This window comes from Plecotus auritus (assembly GCF_963455305.1).
Source record: "Plecotus auritus genome assembly, chromosome: 8".
In the NCBI taxonomy this organism is placed as follows: domain Eukaryota; kingdom Metazoa; phylum Chordata; class Mammalia; order Chiroptera; family Vespertilionidae; genus Plecotus; species Plecotus auritus.
Genome location: NC_137782.1, coordinates 163,478,544 through 163,496,118, shown reverse-complemented (window position 1 = coordinate 163,496,118; position 17,575 = coordinate 163,478,544). Strand labels below are relative to the sequence as shown.

The following is a 17,575-nucleotide window of genomic DNA, read 5'->3' as shown; positions in this document are numbered from 1 at the left end:
CAATGTGAGCATCCTGGTGGTTTTCTGCCAGTGAATGCTAAGAGTGCCCTTTCCTGCAAGGAGACACCACCGGTTGCTCCCCTGGCCACATCGGCATGCATCCTTGTTAACCTAAGGTGCACCCAGAGGAAGGGACCCAGTGGCTTCGTCTCTGGGGATGCCATTAGCTGTTTCACCAAATTTAATGTGGGAAGGGCAGCCAGAGCCCCGCACATCTCAGGTGCTCAGGCCTTGTGGGCCCCTTGCCCTTTTCAGGCACGTGGCCTCCACTCTCCCCGGCCACTCTGTTCCCTTTGACGCTCCCCCACCCCGTGTTGGGTTCAGCCCCACCCCCCTCTGCCCTCATAGGTTCCCACCGTGTCTGCTCAACAGGACACAACCACAAGTTTTGCAGGGTTAAGCTTTATTGGATACATTGAAGGCTGAATGGGGCCTCCGGTACCCTTGGTCCTCTTCAGCCAGGAGAGAGCAGGCTCCACAAGGGACTTCCAGGGTTCAGGGCTGGAGAACACACCTGACCTCCAGCCAGCCAGCCCTTCAGGGTGTCTCGGGGGCTCCCCGAGATCTGGGGCCTGGTGGGGACGGCAGGGTTCAGAGGAGGTGCTCCAGTGAGCCTCCGTGGCTCTGGAAATAGGATGGCGACTTTTGGAGAACAGTCTCTGGAGAGGCAGGCCTTGGAGCAGAGGAAAGCCCGGGCTTCAGGGAGACCGCGGCCTGTCTGAGTGCCTGAAGCGGAGGCCCTGAACATTGAGTGGAATTTGGTGATGGAGGGCCTGCAGCCCTCAGGCTCCCGGTCTGGGAGGGTTTGCCTGAGGCTGAATCTGCCCAGGCCTGAGCTGCTGGGGCCTGAGCTGCTGGGGCCTGAAATGCGTGGGTTTGATACCCAGGGGCCTGCATGGCCTCGCCCTGAGGTCCTGCTTCCTCCGGTCTTCTTTCTGGCAACAGATGCAAAGCCCTGGCCTGGCCTTGAGGCAGGCGGAGGGCAAAGCCGATGCCTATGCGGAGTGGTCTCGATTCCTGGTCTTGTGCACACGGCAGTAGTTGGGGGAAGGCAAGCAACCGGGGCCCAGTCCTGTACCTGGGGGTGGGGCAGGAGGGACTGCGGGGCCGGAGGCACACCAGGCATATAGGGTACTCCACAACCGGAGGCTGGTCGGTTCTGCCTAGCCACAGGCTCTGCAAAATGAGTAACCGAAGGTCGTGTGCGATTCGGCGGTACCCCAGCTGAACCACCAGGGCCTGGGCCAGGGCTCCCGGGTTCCGGAACTCTGCAGCGTCCCTTTCGCTTGCCACGCATCCCTCCGCCACCCCAGGGGATCTGGTGTCCTGGCACTGATGCCAGTGCCATGTCTGCCTATTGGGGTGGACCCCAGGAGAAGGTAGGCTGGGGCTCTGGGAAGTGAGCGTGGAGCTAGGTAGGTCTTCGGAGTGGAAAGGGGACTGGCAGTGTGGGAGAGAGGAGTTCTGTGGCTGAGAGGGATTAGAGGACTGAGTAGGGGGCGGGGAGGGGTATAGATCGTAGGAGGGAGAGGAGGAACGTGGAAGGGAGAGAGACGGGTAATTCTGATGAAAGAAAGCGGGGGAACTTGGGAGAGAGGAAGAGTAGGGTTGTAGGACAAAGTCAGAATTTGAGTCAGAAGAGGAGGAATGGGAGCCAGGAGAGTGGAGCTGTGGAGGCGGGGAGCAAGGTGGAGGGAAGGGAGGGAGCGATTTCTGGGGAGGTAAAGGCTGGAGGTTCTGAGGACGGGAGTCCACAAGTTGTGAGGGGCCCAGAGGGGGACGCCCAGGGGGCGCTGCTTTCTGTAGCAGCCCTTGGTCCTTGTTTGGAGGCAACATCGCCTTGAAACCGGCCAGGACTGAGGCGGCAAGACCAGAGATTAGAGACCTGGCTGCCAGGACCAGTATCTCTGGTTGCAGCGCAGGAGACACCCAGCCCAGTAGCACCAGGCTCTCTGGGTGTTCGGGCAGGAGCTGGGGTCTAAGCTTGGCTTCTCTCTTCTTTGCAGTTGGCCATTTGATGAGGGATGTATAGGGATGGAGAATCCGAGCTGCCTCTTGGGAGCTTCAGGGTGTTAGCAATTATCTGAATGGGCCAGGGAGGAAGGCACAGCCCATAGGACCTGTAGAGAAAGAAACCGAGCCCAAGATATTGAGAGAATCGCTTCATTTCCGGCTCTGTCTCAGGGGCCAGTTCCAGGCTGGCTCACTAAGACCCTAAACCCATGTCACCTTTGGGGGCAGAAGAGCTGGCAAAATGCTCAAGGGAAGGTTATAGCTGAGGAGGAGAGAAATAGGGAGGGGGAGAGGGTAAGATGGAGTTGGAGAAGAGGGTCTGGGGGCTGAGATGCGGCTAGGAATTGAGGGTGTTCTGGTGTTGTAAGCTCTTACCCATGAGGGTTCCTCTGGGCTGTTTTACAAGGCACTTCAGAAATGAGGGGACCTGGGAGAAAGAGCAACAGTCACCAAAGAGTGGATCCACCCCTCTCTGCCTCCAGCGTCCTTTCCCCTAAACTCACTGTGACCCAGATTTCTGTCTGAGCCTGGAGGGGGTCTTCTGTTACAGGCTTTTGTTCTCCTAAACCTGAATCAGGGATTCTGCAAGCATCCTGGTTTCCTGACACTCTGCTTCCCCTGACGCCTTGTTGCCCCTAAAGCTGATGTCCTCTGGCTCAGCCTGGCCCTAGTCAATATGGCTTCTCACACCCAGCAGCAGCAGGAGCATGTGGCTAGCTGGTGAAAGCCTCTGAGAGACGGGGACTTTGTCTAAGGGGTGGCACTGCCACCCCCCTTGGGAGCTAGAAGTCCCATTCCTGGGGGCAGTTCTCCGTGACATCTAGTGCCTGTGTCACAAAGGTCAGGTATGACATCATAGGTTCTCTGCCTCTAGGCTCTGGGACCTTCTTCCAGAGACCATCCACAGGCTGGCCTTTGGCAAAAGTGAGAAAGGCAGAATTCTCTGGGGCACTCATCTCCTTTCAGGCCCCGGTTACCACCTCTGCTCTCTGCCCAGATACCACTTCCTCCACCAATGGCTCCCCTGAACCACACAGCCTATTTGGGCTGGGTCCTCCCTTCAACTTCTTATTTCCCCTTGCTTTCTGAGCAGGGGTCATGCTCCACACCCGCTTTGGGAAATCCTATATAATAAAAGGCTAATATGCAAATTGACCGAATGGCAGAACGACTGGTTGCTATGATGCACACTGACCACCAGGGGGCAGACACTCAACGCAGGAGCTGCCCCCTGGTGGTCAGAGTGCTCCCACAGGGGGAGTGCCGCTCAGCCAGAAGCGGGGCTCATGGCTGGCAAGCTCAGCGGCTTTGGCGGGAACCTCTCCTGCCTCTGTGGCAGTGCTAAGGATGTCCAACTGCTGGCTTAGGCCCACGGGGAGCGGGCCTAAGCCGTCAGTCGGACATCCCCTGAGGGCTCCCAGACTGTGAGAGGGTGCAGGCCAGGCTGAGGGACCACCCCCCAAGTGCACGAATTGTGTGCACTGGGCCTCTAGTGTTTATATATTTTAATAATTCTTTTCTTAACAGCTTTATTGAGATATAATTCATATACCATACAATCCACCCATTTAAAGTGTGCAATTCACTGTTTTCCAGTATGCTCACACGATTGTGCAGCCAACAACACAATCTAATTTCAGAAAATTTTTATTACCCCCTGACCCCATAAGGCCATCCCCATTAGCAGTCACTCTTCCTTCCTCGGCCCTGGAAACAATAAATCTACTTTCTGTCTCTATGGATTTGCATGTTCTAGGCATTTCATTTCAATGGAATCATACAATATGTGGCCTTTTGTGTCTGGCTTCTTTCACGTCACATCATGTTTTCAAAGTTAATTCATGTTGTAGCATGTATCATTACTTTATTCCTTTTTATTGCCAAATAATACTCCTTTAAATGCCTATATCATATTTTGCTTTCTCATTAATCAATTGATGGACATTTTGTTGGTTTTACTTTTTTGGTAATTATGAACAACGCTGCTATGAACATTCTTGTATAAGTTTTGTATTGGCATACATTTATCTTGAGTAGATAACTAGGAGTAGAATTGTTGAGTCACATGGTGAGTCTATATTTAATTTTTAAAAATCTTTTTTAAAATGTTTGTATAAGGGGCTCGGCGGCCTGGGTGCTGCAGGCAAGACGGCGCGCGGGACTCCAAGCCGCTTCCTGACCAGGGAGTTTGTGGAACAGGTGGTGGCCGACTTCGCAATATAATTGAACGTGCGGCCCTGTTTTGTGCCCAGAGTCGTGGCTGAATACCTTAACGGGGCTGTGCGTGAGGAGAGCCTCAACTGCAAGTCGGTCGAGGAGATCATGGCACTGGCGGGCTTGGACATAATCCGCATCCGCAAGCCCTTCCACACGGACAGCCCTAGCATCCAGGGCCAGTGGCACCCCTTCACCAACAAAACGACAACGTGGGGCGGGCTGCACCCCCGAGAGGTCCAGGATCCTGCCCCAGCCCAGGAGCAAGCGCAGTGAGGAGTTGCCCCAGCTCCAGTCTCAGTGAAGGTGGTTCCTCCTCTTTGGGTTCAGGGGATTACAGCCCAGACACACGGATGGAGCCCACGGAAGAGAAAGCTGATGCCAAAACTTCTGCTGGGGACAAAGAGCTGCCTGTTTCCTTTTGGTGCCCACGGTGAGGGGCAATGACTTTGTGTCTCTTCATTATCCCGTCGACATTACTGAAACCTGAGAGTCTTCTAGGCTCTTCCTGGGCCTCCTTTTTGAAATCCAAATTGATAATCGTGATCTCAAGTCACAGTGCGGGATTTCAAGGCTGGCTTCTGAAGAATCTCTGATGTCCTATTTCTGCAACCACTGAGCTGGAGAGAGCTAGAACCTTCTCTGCTGTGAACCTGGCACTGGGCTAGGCTATATGAGTGTGTATACATTACAAAACTGAGATTCATAAACTTGCCCACTGTCACACACACACACACACACACACACAAAAAAAATAAATAAATAAATAAATAAAAATGTTTGTTTATTGTCCTAGCCGGTTTTGCTCAGTGGGTAGAGCGTCGGCCTGTTGACTGAAGGGTCCCAGGTTTAATTCCATTCAAGGGCACATGCCCAGGGTTGCGGGCTCAACCCCCAGTAGGGGGCATGCAGGAGGCAGCTGATCAGTGATTCTCTCTCATCATTGATGTTTCTATCTCTCTCTCCCTCTCACTTTCTCTCTGAAATCAATAAAAAAAATATTTTTAAAAAATCTCTCTTTAAAAAAATGTTTGTATTGATTTTAGAGAAGATGCTCTAAGGAAAGAAAAAGAAATAAGAAATATAAAGATTGGAAAGGAAGAGATAAAATGGCCATTATTTTATCTACTTAGAAAAATGAATAGAACCAGCAGGATATTAAGACTAATAAAGTTCAACAAGATTGCTGGATTCAAGATAAACTTTTAAAAATTTAATAGCACATCTTTGGAATGGCAGCCTGAGATAGGGAAGACGAATGGGAATGGGATAAAAGGAAATGGAAGGCAGGTGGGAGCGAGGCCAACAATCGGCCCTGTGTGTACCAAAGATTCTGTGTGCCATGAATTGACACAAATTGAGGTGTATGTTTAAGTCTGCATCCAGTGTGAAAAAGAAGAAGAAGAAGAAGAAGAAGAAGAAGAAGAAGAAGAAGCAGCAGCAGCAGCAGCAGCTTGGTGCGCATCTTTCAGTCTCCTTTCTCTATGTTCACATAAGTACATAAACCTTCACACAGCTTTGTTTTTTTGGTGGTTTTCATCCTGGCTGGATCTTATTATACCTGTTAGTTTACAAATGAGTTTTTTCACTTAATTGTGCAGCTTGGAGAGTTTTCCATGTCATTTTACAGACGTCTGTCTTACTCTTTCTATTACTGGTGGCTCTTCGGTCCATTTTACTCATCTTCTCTTTCCCTTTCTCTCTGGTCGGCTGGGTGTCTGCCTCGCTGTCCTTACAGTCACCTTTGTTTCCCTGTCCTCTCTGTACTTTCCCTTTACTTATTGGGTGTCCCCTGGAGTTCAAGATTGAGGGACAAGGGACACGCAAGACAATTCTGCTACAGGCAGAGGTTGCAACTTGAGGGCAGGCAGGGGCGACTGTGGCATATTGGCTATTTCTTCAGCCACTTGCTCCTAACTAGCTGTATGGAGGCTACAACGCCACTCAGCAACATCCTGGGTCCTTGCCTTCAGAGACCTCACATCTGGCTTGGGGGCAGACAGGTGAGTAACTCAGCCACTGACCAGTATGGCAGAACAGTATGGCAGGTGGGAGCGCGGGCAGTCCTCCAAGTTCACTAACTGCCTGGGTTTCCATACCCGCATCACTTACTAGATGTGTGACATTGGGCAAGTGATTTCACCTCCTGACACCTCAGTCTTCCCATCTGTAAAATGAGGGTGTAAGAGTCTATTTTCTTATAAGGTTGAAAGAAAGATAATACACTTCAAGTGCTTAGCACACTGCCTGGCAGTGGTCTGAGGACTTTGAACTGTTAGGAAGCCAGCCAGGGTGTGGTCAAGCACACACGGAGCCGCAGTGAAACAGCGAGGCGTGGGCGGTGGGTTCTGGGCCTTCCCAAATGAAGGCACCACCTGCAGGACGGGCAGCCTTTGCCCTGGCAGAGTGGGAGAAGGTATTCCAGGGGACATAGAGGTACAAGGAAAAGCACTGGGTTGAAAACCTGAGGAATGCATGGGGGCTGGGGAGTAGTGCCCTGTGGCTGGAAGGTCATGCTCACTGACAAAGGGAGTAAAAGTCCTTCTAAGGATGTGCGCAGAGAAGGAGGTTCCGGGCCCTTCCATGAACTTGAACCCCAAAGTCGTGGGTCTATCATAAGACTGCTGTCAGGGTCAGGCAAGGCTCCTAGAAGGAAGCCCTTCCCACCACCCTCCTGCCTTCTTCAGCAGGGCCTCCTCCCAGGGCTTGGTCACTCCCAGCGTGCAGCACCCCCACCCCGCCGCTGGTTGGGAGGCAGGCAGGAGGTTTTTCGCGGGGGCTGTGCCGGTGGGCGGTTTTCCCAGAGCAAGAAGCGAGGCAGGACTGCGTTGGCGCCAGCTCCCTCAGATACAGACATCGCTGGCCAGATGACCAGCCTGCCCGGCTAGCTGGAGCCCAGGGACTCCCTCAGGCACCGTGTTCCTGTCCTGGGGGCTGTGACACCACATCCCTGGGTGTGGCATGTCGCAGAGAAAGGCCAGAGGGGCACCGGCCATGCCGGGAGTGGGGCAGAGCCCGGCGAAGGCCAGGCCGAGGCTGCTAGCGGGCACCCACAGCAGGAGGAGCTGCCTGAGCAGGACCAGGCAGGGCCCGTGGGAAGGGACCAGCTGGAGCCACCAGAGGTGGAGCAGAGCTGCCCCTGCCCCCAGAGGGGCCAGGGCCGGGAGCCTGGCTGGTGCCGGGGTAAGGAAAGAGGGCCCTGCAGAGGGAGCTGGGGAGGCGGGGGCTGGAGGGGTTGAGAGACATCACCTCCGATGGCAGAGCGTCATTCAGTGTCACCATCCCTGCCCTAAATAGGGGAGCCTGGCCCCCTGGACTCTAAGGCTCCATGCTTCGTGGTTGGGATAAGCTGAGAGTGTGGCTGAGAGACCTGGCCCAACTCGCTTCTCTCCAGGACACTAAGGCCGGAGGAGTGATGGGAATTTCCCAAGGCCTCAGGGCAACAGCCAGCAACTGCAGGGCCAGGACTTCAGTCTGTGATCTGAGCCCGGTCTGGTGTCATTTCCTCTTTGCCACAGCTGCCTCTTCTCAGGACCTGGCTGAGCAGATCACGGCTCTGTGCTCCCTGGGGCCCAGGGCACCTGATCAGCAGGATTCAGACCTGGGTGTGGATGGAAGGAGGGCTAGGACGAGGCACTGGGAGAAGTAGAAAGAGAACAGGATCTCAGGTTCTGAGCCAAGCTTTGCCCTCCTGCTCCATCGGACCCCAGGCGAGGCCTTCTCTCCATTCCTCAGCTGTAAGGTGGGGCAGGGCCAAGAATGGACAAATGGGGGTGATGTCGTTGGTCCCTGGTATTCAGAGTGCTACCACTCTGACAGAAGACCTCACACTAGAATGCTCTTAGAAGCCGAGGGTGGGAGGGGGTTGGCAGTGGGGAGGGGGTCCGGTCAGACTCACACACCTGGTCCTCTGTGCAGAGTGAGGTCAGTCCTGAGAACGCCGCGCGGGAGCGGAGCCGGGTAAGGACACTGCGCCAGGCCTTCCTGGCCCTGCAGGCCGCTCTGCCGGCAGTGCCCGCGGGCACCAAGCTCTCCAAGTTGGATGTGCTGGTGCTGGCCACCAGCTATATAGCCCACCTCACCCGCACGCTCGGCCACGAGTTGCCTGGACCCGCCTGGCCACCCTTCCTGCGTGGACTATGCTTCCTGCACCCTCTCAAGGTAGGCCACAGGGCCAGGGCCTTGGGGAAGGGGGTTTGGGGTAGAGAGATATTGGACTCGGGTCCCCGGCCTGCAGTGGGGAGTGGTGATTGGAAATGACTTTATGAGAATGTGGTTCTTCTGAGAGCAGGGACATTCACAGAGGCCCTAAGACTAGGGCGTGCCTAGTGGCAGAGGAGAAAAAGGAGCAGGTTCTGGGCTGGTGCCTGGGAAAGGAAACCGCGCTTCGGAGAGTCCTGGATGTGGGGGGCATCGTCCCCTGTACCAGGCCTCAGTGTCCTCGGGACTTCTGTGGCAGGAGAGATCCCCTCTGGGAGAGCAATAGTCTAAGAAAGCATCACTCTAGAAGCCACCAAGCTGGGGGCACCACCTACCAGACTGCACTCCACCTGTCCCGAACCTTGCTTATATTATACTAAAGGCTCGGTGCACAGATTCGTGCACGGGCGGGGTCCCTCGACTTGGCCTGTGGGGATCGGGCTGAAACTGGCTCTCCAACATCCCCCGAGGGGTCCTAAATTGTGAGAGGGTGGTTCTCGGGTGATGCACCCCAGAATCAGGCTCTCTCCTCTCTGGTTCCAGGTGTGTCACCCGAGAACCGCAGCTGCCAAGTCACTGCAGCTCAGCAGCTCTTGCATTGAGCATCTGCCCTCTGATGGTCAGTGCACATCACAGCTACCAGTCACCAGTCACTTAGGCTTTTATATAGAGAGATGTGGGGGGAAAGATAACATGAGCTTTACTTCTCTTCCAGGGTATGAAATGAGATTATTCATAAAAGGTATAATCAACAGTAAATCACCAACTCAATAACAGCTAACAGTATTTGGATGCTAAAGTTGTGCCAGGAGCTGGGCTAAGTGCTTTAGTGCATTTTTATCTTTTAATCCACACAAGAACCAAAGCAGGGCTCCTTTACAGATGAGGAAGCCAAAGCTCAGGGAGATTAAGTGACTAAATGTTTGAACCCAAGAGTGTCTGCCTTCAGACCCCCTCCCTTGCTCACAGCCACCAAGCAGGCCCAGGAGACGGCATGTAAATTGCTGGTTGTAGAGTATAGCTGTGTTACAAAGGAAGAGACATTCTACCCCTGAGGGTAACATTGTAATGAGGTCAACTTTATTTTTAGGGAGGCTACTTTTCACCATCTGTCTCCCCTAAACACCATAGTTCTGAAATGTCTTGAAACTTGAGATTTTTTTTTTTCTTTCATGCGAATATAGCCAAAATGCAAGCATTTGAGACTAAATGGGGGCAACTCTGAAGTACTGACGGTGGCACCGGGGGTACATAGTTGTTTTCTTAGCTGTAAAATGGTGATCAAAGTAAGACCATTGCATGGAGGAAGCAATGGATAGATGTACTGAATGAACCAATGAGAGCCGGGTCAGGTCTGGAGCTCTGACAGTGGAGCTGGTTAGCCCGGAGCAGTGCCCCTCACCCCAGCCCCCAGGTGGAGGGGTTGCCAAGGGGAGGGCAGACTTCAGGGAAAATCAACCTGGGACTTTCTAGGACTGCCCACACTCCTGCTGGAAGGCGGGACAATCTTGGGAGGTCCCCAGTCATAGGGTGTGGGCAGCACTGACATCTGGGTCACGGGCACTTGGTGGGAGGCTGTGCAAGAGAAGGGGTCAGGACTGATCAGTGCCATGAGTCTTTTCTTGCCCTCCCCGCACCCCACTCCCAGCTCTTACTGTGGCGGGGGGGCTCCTCTTGGGACCTTTGCTACTGAGCTGGCCCCTCAAGTGCTTCCCCGCCAGGCTCACGTGGTCAGGAGAATGCATGGGGCCAGGAATGGTGGTGAGTTGGAGACTACTCTCATCAGAGCAGTCACGACAGGGAAGGGTCTCAGGGAGGGGGGCTAGGGAAGGCGGACTTCGGGTGCCAAGGACTACTCACTACTCACTTTCCATCTCCGTGTCTTGCAGAAGTGGCCAATGAGATCTCGTCTCTATGCTGGAGGCCTGGGGTGCTCTGGCCTTGACTCCACCACAGCTACCACCCTGGACCAAAGAACGAAGGAGGCAGAGGCCAGGCCCCAAGTCCCTGGAGAGGCAGATGCTCTCCCCACCAGTTCTTGGTGATAAATGAACATCACACTCACCTTCACTCCTGGACTGCGACTCAAGCTTAGGGACCTGGTTTCTTCTCTACCAGGCCTGCCTGTCTTCACGCTGACTCTTACCCATTGGATCTGACTCAGCCCCCAGGTTCCAGCCTGCAGGTCAGACAAAGCCACGGCACGTCTGTGATGGAGTGCTCAGGGGCACCAAGGAGTCAATCCTCATCTTGGCACCAGGAGGCAACTCCCAGTGGCTCTTCCGTGGCAGCTACGAGGGAAATGGGAGAGGAAGGGGTTTGATTGGGTTGGAGGTTGAGTTATGGCATTACCCTTTGTTCCCCCCCACCCCTCCCCCAAAGTTTCTGCAAAACCTCTGGAGATTGCAAGCAGAGAAAGGGGCCTAGGATGGCAGCAGCCGCAGGGGCTGATGGGACCAGACAGGCTCTTGGCCACTGTGCGTGTGAACAGAGCTGGGCTGGGGTCGCATAAGCAGAGGGGAAACTGAAGAAGGAAATGTTTTGTTATTTTACCACGACATACACGGATGTCAAAGAGGCAGGAAGGCATTTAGGAGGCTTGTCTCTGCATTATGGTCTCTCCAGCTGCCCCTCATCACTACATTGTCTCCCTCTCGGGGCCCTGCACCCATCCACTCTTTCCTTGATATGAGTTCTATTTACAGGTGAAGCCATAAAGCTCACATGGCTTACATTCCAGTTTCCAGAGACACTTTTAGTCCCCACTGCCTAGTCTGAGAAGACCTTACCCCAGAGGCAGCTCCACCTTAACTGAACCCGCAGCACCTAAGGCCTTGCATAAGAAGAGTGTTGATTGGTTCAATTCCATCCTTGAAGGACCTTAGAAGAAGAATGTGTATCTTTTCCAGGGGATGATAATTACAGTCTTCTCTTTCCATTATGTTAGGAATCTAACCTCCAGGAAAAACAAGGTCCGGGTCCAGTGGGATTCCTGTACGATTTTGGCCTAAGGACTCACTGGCTCTAAAATTATTTCTACAGTCTGTCTACAAATGACCTCTCTAGGGTCAGCTCCTCCCCACAGACACTGCTCTCCCAGGCTCTCCCTAAGTCCTGCCATGGGAAGCCAGAAATTTGATAGAGTTCCAGTGGAACTTACCTCTGGTCCTGAAGAAATAATATGAGGATTAATCACAGTTTGCACACACTGGAAGGAATCTTTCAGATCAGGGACAGCTTCAGGAGCCCGAAGTCCAGACAGAGAAAGAATCACCTTTTTGTTGAGTGGGAGGGGATGGGTCAAGAGGACTGGAATCCCAAGAGGGGTCGCCTGCCCTAACCAGTTTGGCTTGGTGGATAGAGCATCAGCCTGCGGACTGAAGGGTCCCGGGTTTGATTCCGGTCAAGGGCATGTACCTTGGTTGTGGGCACATCCCCAGTAGGGGGTGTGCAGGAGGCAGCTGATCGATGTTTCTCTCTCATCGATGTTTCTAACTCTCTATCCCTCTCCCTTCCTCTCTGTAAGAAATCAATAAAATATATTAAAAAAAAAAAAAAAGAGGGGTAGCCTTAGACAGAGCCACCATCGCCACCGTGAGAGTAAGTGAGGTTTGGGGCAGGCTGGCAATGGCTGGGGTCACCGGTGTGATGAGTTGCTGTTCTTCCTCAGGGCTGGCCCGGGGAACAGGGGGAAGGGGACTGAAGGGGTGACTCAGCAAGTTGGGGTGGAGGCAGGAAAGGAGACACAGAATGTCCTAGTCACGCTGCATGGGATGTGGGAGAGCAGCTGGACTGTGGCTGGGAGCCATGGGGAGAGGGCCTCGGCCAAGGCTGACCTCGTAAATCTACTGAGTCTCTGCTGAGGCCTGGAGAGCTTGTGCAGAGCTGCTGTGGGCAGCTGGACGGGGCCCGGCAGGCCAGAGACCAGGTGTGGGTGGGCACGAATGCAGTGTTCTTCACAGACCATAAAAGTCCAGCTCGAGTGTTCTAGTCTTGAAACCAATGAGCGGCATCTTCCTGGTTGAGTTGGATAGGAAGAGAAGCAGAAGAATTTCCTCCCAAGCTGGTGACACACAGTCTTCTTCCAGGAATGAAACTGGGAAAGCGGGCTTTGAGTGTGCATGGAGAGACCCTACCTCACCCCCTGATCCTGTATGTGACAGCTCTACCCCCCCCCCCCCCACCAGCTCCCAAAGTATCGGGTTTCTCCTGATAACAGAGGAAACTCTGGTTTGGAGATTGCCCCATCCCACCCAGGTCAGACTCAATCCTGTGCCCTGAGTGGGTGGGGGGGTGCCCACGTCACCCTGGTAGAGAAGACAGGAGGGCAAAAGAGAAAGGAAGCTGGTGGAGGGCTGAGGAAGGGCAAGTGCCACATTACAGGGGTCTAAGGCTGCCTCAGGCTTTTTCCAGGCAAAGCTGTCACCAATGTGGAAAACAATTATTTTTCATAAAAGTGTATATACGTTCACACATAGTGGGTTAATGAATGTTATTTCAAAATAAACATTCTTTAAAAGTCTCTATTTTAATTTCTAATATGGTGACTGTCAATAGAAACAACTCCCAAAAGTAAAAGCTCTTCAGAGTCTTTTTAAAGAATGTCAAGGGGTCCTGAGACCAAAGGTTTCAGAATTTTTGCTCTAGAAGAAATCGGTGATGGTCAAGGAGAGATCCTACCTCACCCCCGATCCTGTGTGGGACAGCTGTGCCCTCTGCCTTGGGCAGACAGCGCATTGGTTTTGGTCTTTGAGGGGCAAAGGGCTTGGGGTCTCCGGAGTGCCTGGCAGAGTATGGGCAGAGGCCTGCGTCTTGATTGTTAGGTCTCCTGGGGGATGAAGGCGGGGCTGCTCCCCGAGTGGACTGGGCCTTCCCCAGGCTCTGCCACGGCCTCCTTGTCTCTGATGCCCTTCAGCATCCCATGACTCATCTTTTCGGGGAGCACTGTGGTGCCCCCAGAGGGGTCCTGCGGACACACAGGGCAAAGGGTGTGAGGTGGGGTGAACAGCAGACAAAGGGCTGGGGAAGCAACTCGAGCAGAAAAGGTGAGAGACCCTGCTCTGAGCCCAGCGAGAAGGGAGAGCAGCATGAGGGGAGAGGGGAGGAGAGGCCAGCACGCGGTGCACTCTCCCTGCTCAGACCCCTCTGCCCACCAGGCCAGGGCTCTCCTGAGGAGCCGGGGGCAGCTCTGCAGACTGGTCCAGGCTCAGGCAAATACCAGAGGAAGGGGTGCTGGGTGGGGGAGGCAGCAAAAGGGAGCCAAGGGAAGGGAGCCCGGAAGGTCTGGCAGTGGTCTGGAGAGGGAAGGAAGGGGGCAAGCTGGACAACACAGGCTGTAGCTTTTGCAGCTTCTGAGGACACAGGCAGGAAGGCAAGGAGTCTGGGCAACACGGGTAAATGGTCCGAGGGTTCGCCCTGCCTTCTCCCTGAAGACAAAGGAGCCTTTGAGTCTCTTATCCTGTGACCCATCACACCCAGCAAGCACACAGCCACAGGGCCCCACGCTGGGGCCTCCACAGGAACCACCACAGTCCATGCTGTGGTGACAGAACCCCCAGGGGTGAATACCTATCTCCTCGTTGAGCCTGGGTTTCCCACTCCTCTCATGCCAGGGGTTACGGGGCACATATCACTTCCCCTCTCTGGGGGTCTTGCCTCCCCAGACTCAAGTGGGGAGAGGATCACCTGACCCCAACACAGCAAGGCATCAGCTGCTGAGCAGCGAAACAAAGGACAAGGGACCAACCACCTCGACTGCCTAGGGCAGGAGCCGCAGGAATCCGTGAAACTGACAGGAGATACTGGAAAAACAGAAGAGCTGACGCCAGCCATCAGTGAGATATTAGTGGGGACAGAAGCAGGAACTAAGGACCAGGGCCATTGAATAAGCTGAGAAGTGTGAAGAAACAAAGATGACTGAGGGGTTTTTTTAACCTGAAAATAAATTCTAAAGAAGTAGAATAGAATAGTCATCAGAATAGAAACCATCTTCCACATGAAGGATCCCGAAAGGAGAAAAATCGCTGAGTGAATCAGGCTGGCCTGAATGACAACAGTTACATCAGACTTCAGGGGGTCACCCTCGCTGTTTGGCTCAGTGGATAGAGCGTTGGCCTGCAGACTGAAGGGGTCCCGGGTTCGACATGCCCAGGTTACAGGCTCGATCCCCAGTAGGGGTTGTGCAGGAGACAGCCAATCAGTGATTCTCTCTCATCATTGGTGTTTCTATCTTTCTCTCCCTCTCCCTTCCTCTCTGAAATTAATTAATCATATATATATATATATATATATATATATATATATATGTACTTCAGGGGGTCAGAACCTCTGGGTTGGGTCCAAATTGGGTGGAAATAGATTCTGTACCACACATCCCAGAAACCACAGCTCACTGCACTGGACTCTGGTGAAAATACAGATACTCTCACTCTCTCCAGATGAGAACTTGGAGTAGGGCTTGGGGAAGGAGTGGCCATAACTGATGCATCCATGACAGCTGAAAATAAACCTGTCAAGCTCTGACCTGCTCTCAGAAGAAGGGCAGTGGCATAAACCAGCATTTGCAGCAAAGCCCAGCTATGACTGCTGACGTGTGGGCATGTGCCAAACTTGCTGGGAAGGGCTGCATCTCATTACAGGAAGCCATTGGCCCTGTGGGGGGTGCCAATCAGCAAGTTCCTCTTCCTCCTCACGCCAAGGCGGGTTGAATGTGCTTGGCCAACACGGTGGTAATACTCCACCAACTGGCCGGGCAAGTGAGGCTTCCTTTGGACCAATCTCACCAAGTGCCTATTGGCAACAACCCGCCGCCACCACTGTTTCCCTGGACGTAAGGGCAGACCGGGACCGACTGATTTTGCTTTTGGAAGGTTGTCATAAAAGTATACTATTGACCCAGACACTTGGGCTCCTCATACATTACTATTAATGGAATACCTACTGGTGCCTTGAAAAGTGGAACTCTTCATGGGGGAAATGGTATTACTAAAAACTTAGGAAATTCTAGGCTGTATTTTGATAACTGCAGGACCCAGGGTTAACAGATTTTCATGGAGTTCCTGCTATGTATGAGCAATGGGGGGGGGGGAGGGGGAATTAAGGGACTTCTTCGCTCTTTTGAAAGGCAGTGTCACTTTGTAGATAAGATCTTGATATTGCAAATCCTACCAAGAAACCAGCTGTTACAAACACTAGCAGTGAAGTGATGAGGTGTGTTATTTTTTTTAAAATATATTTTATTGATTTTTTACAGAGAGGCAAAGAGAGGGATAGAGAGTTAGAAACATCGATCAGCTGCCTCCTGCACACCCCCTACTGGGGATGTGCCCGCAACCCAGGTACATGCCCTTGACCAGAATCGAACCTGGGACCCTTCAGTCCGCAGGCCGACGCTCTATCCACTGAGCCAAACCGGTTAGGGCAGGTGTGTTATTAATGGCATGCTTATATAAGACCTAGAACAGAAAGGGGATGGTGACATGCATATTAAGAGAAGCCAGAGCTATCGGCAGCCTCCCAGAAACAGTAAAAACCCTAAGTTGTTCATTATATGTTGGTCCTCCTCCTCCAGCCCCGTCAAGAAGGAGAAAGGTGTTCTTTCCAGCTTAAAAAGACACAGAGATTGGTGGGCTTTCTGCCAGACCAACGTGATGGGAGAAGATTTTTCTTTCAAGCATTGTAATGATGGTCTTCGCACAAGGTGAGACCTGGAATTGTCCAAAAGCTGCCCACAAAGACTACATTGACAGAGCATCTACGGTATGTTGATAGCACCCTCTCGCTTTGGCAGGATCTTCTCCATTTAAATGCAGTGCATTTTCCCAATCAGGGAAATCACCTCATTGAAACAACTCCTGGAGCTTCCTGAATTGCAAAATCGTGGAAGAAGATGGCTCTGATCTTGATGGAGGCTATCAGTGGGGTTGATCAGTTCTCCCATAGCCTTTCTTTCCTCCCAACCTAATGTGGTCCTGGGGAATCGTCTCGTTATTTAGTGCAATAATTACCATTCTTACAGAGCTTTCATTCAATTTGTGCTCACTTACGGCAACTATGCAAGTTGGAGAAGGAATTTCCCCAGAGACATTCTAAACCAGTGGTTCTCAACCTTCCTAATGCCGCGACCCTTTAATACAGTTCCTCATGTTGTGGTGACCCCCAACCCCATAAAATTATTTTCGTTGCTACTTCATAACTGTAATTTTGCTACTGTTATGAATCGTAATGTAAATATCTGTGTTTTCCGATGGTCTCAGGCGACCCTGCTAGCAGTTCTCAACCTGTGGGTCGCAACCAACTGCTGAAGAAATTTCCCCCTTATAGGACTCCTGTATGAGTGACATATTTTCTACGAAAAATTATCGGACTTCCATTTCTGACAATATGGTGGACGGGAAATCCTCTTGGTACAGAACACTCAAGAGGATGGCTAAAGATCTAGCCGGTTTGGCTCAGTGGGTAAAGCGTCGGCCCACAGACTGAAGGGTCATGGGTTTGATTTCGGTCAAGGGCATGCAAGTGTGAGCAGGAGGCAACCAATTGATGTGTCTCACATTGATGTTTCTCTCTCTCTCTGTGTCTCTCCCCCACCCCCCTTCCACTCTCTCTTTAAAAAAAAAAAACAATGGAAAAAATATTCTTGGGTGAGGATTAACAACAACAAACTATTAAAAGCATATTTTGAAGAAGTGCATGGTTGGGCTAGTAGAAAGATAAAGGAAAGCAATAACAGAAGGGATTTAAAAAAGCATAAAACCAAAAATGGTAAGCCTGCACTGAGGCCAGTGCTGCCTTGGCAGTATCTGTAGATTCCTCTGCCCAAGGCCAGGGCTTTCACAGACCAAATCCGGGGCCTAGAGACAAAGCCTAAGGCCCACACCAAATAGGATATTGAGTCAGAGACCCTGACATAAAGCGGGGATTCCCCCAAAGGCAACACCCTCAGTATATAAAAGAGAGATAAGGATGCTTGTCCAAACAGGTCTTGGGTCAAGATGGGAGTGGGAGGACTCTGATTACTAAGCCTGTAAACTTTTGTGGGGGGGCTGGGAAAGCAAAAGTTTCAAGTGGCCTTGATTTAGGAGTGTCTCCAGGCATGACCAAGTACAATTCTTCTCTGGAAGAACATGCTTTAAATCCAGGCTTTGAA

The 17,575-nt window shown here is 52.4% G+C and overlaps 2 protein-coding genes across 2 annotated transcripts; one reads left to right on the top strand and one right to left on the bottom strand.

Annotated features, from left to right (window-relative positions):
* Positions 1-591: 591 nt before the first annotated feature.
* PRR30 (proline rich 30) lies at positions 592-1,836 on the bottom strand (the record flags this gene model as incomplete). The annotated part of the gene is made up of 1 exon (XM_080684880.1): positions 592-1,836. The coding sequence occupies one exon, from the start codon at positions 1,834-1,836 to the stop codon at positions 592-594; it is 1,245 nt and encodes a 414-aa protein (XP_080541006.1).
* A 5,352-nt stretch (positions 1,837-7,188) lies between these two features.
* TCF23 (transcription factor 23) lies at positions 7,189-11,971 on the top strand (the record flags this gene model as incomplete). The annotated part of the gene is made up of 3 exons (XM_080684264.1): positions 7,189-7,410; positions 8,146-8,388; positions 10,317-11,971. 3 exons carry the CDS (start codon positions 7,189-7,191, stop codon positions 10,470-10,472), a joined length of 621 nt encoding a protein of 206 aa, XP_080540390.1. The 3' UTR covers positions 10,473-11,971.
* Between the last annotated feature and the right edge of the window lie 5,604 nt (positions 11,972-17,575).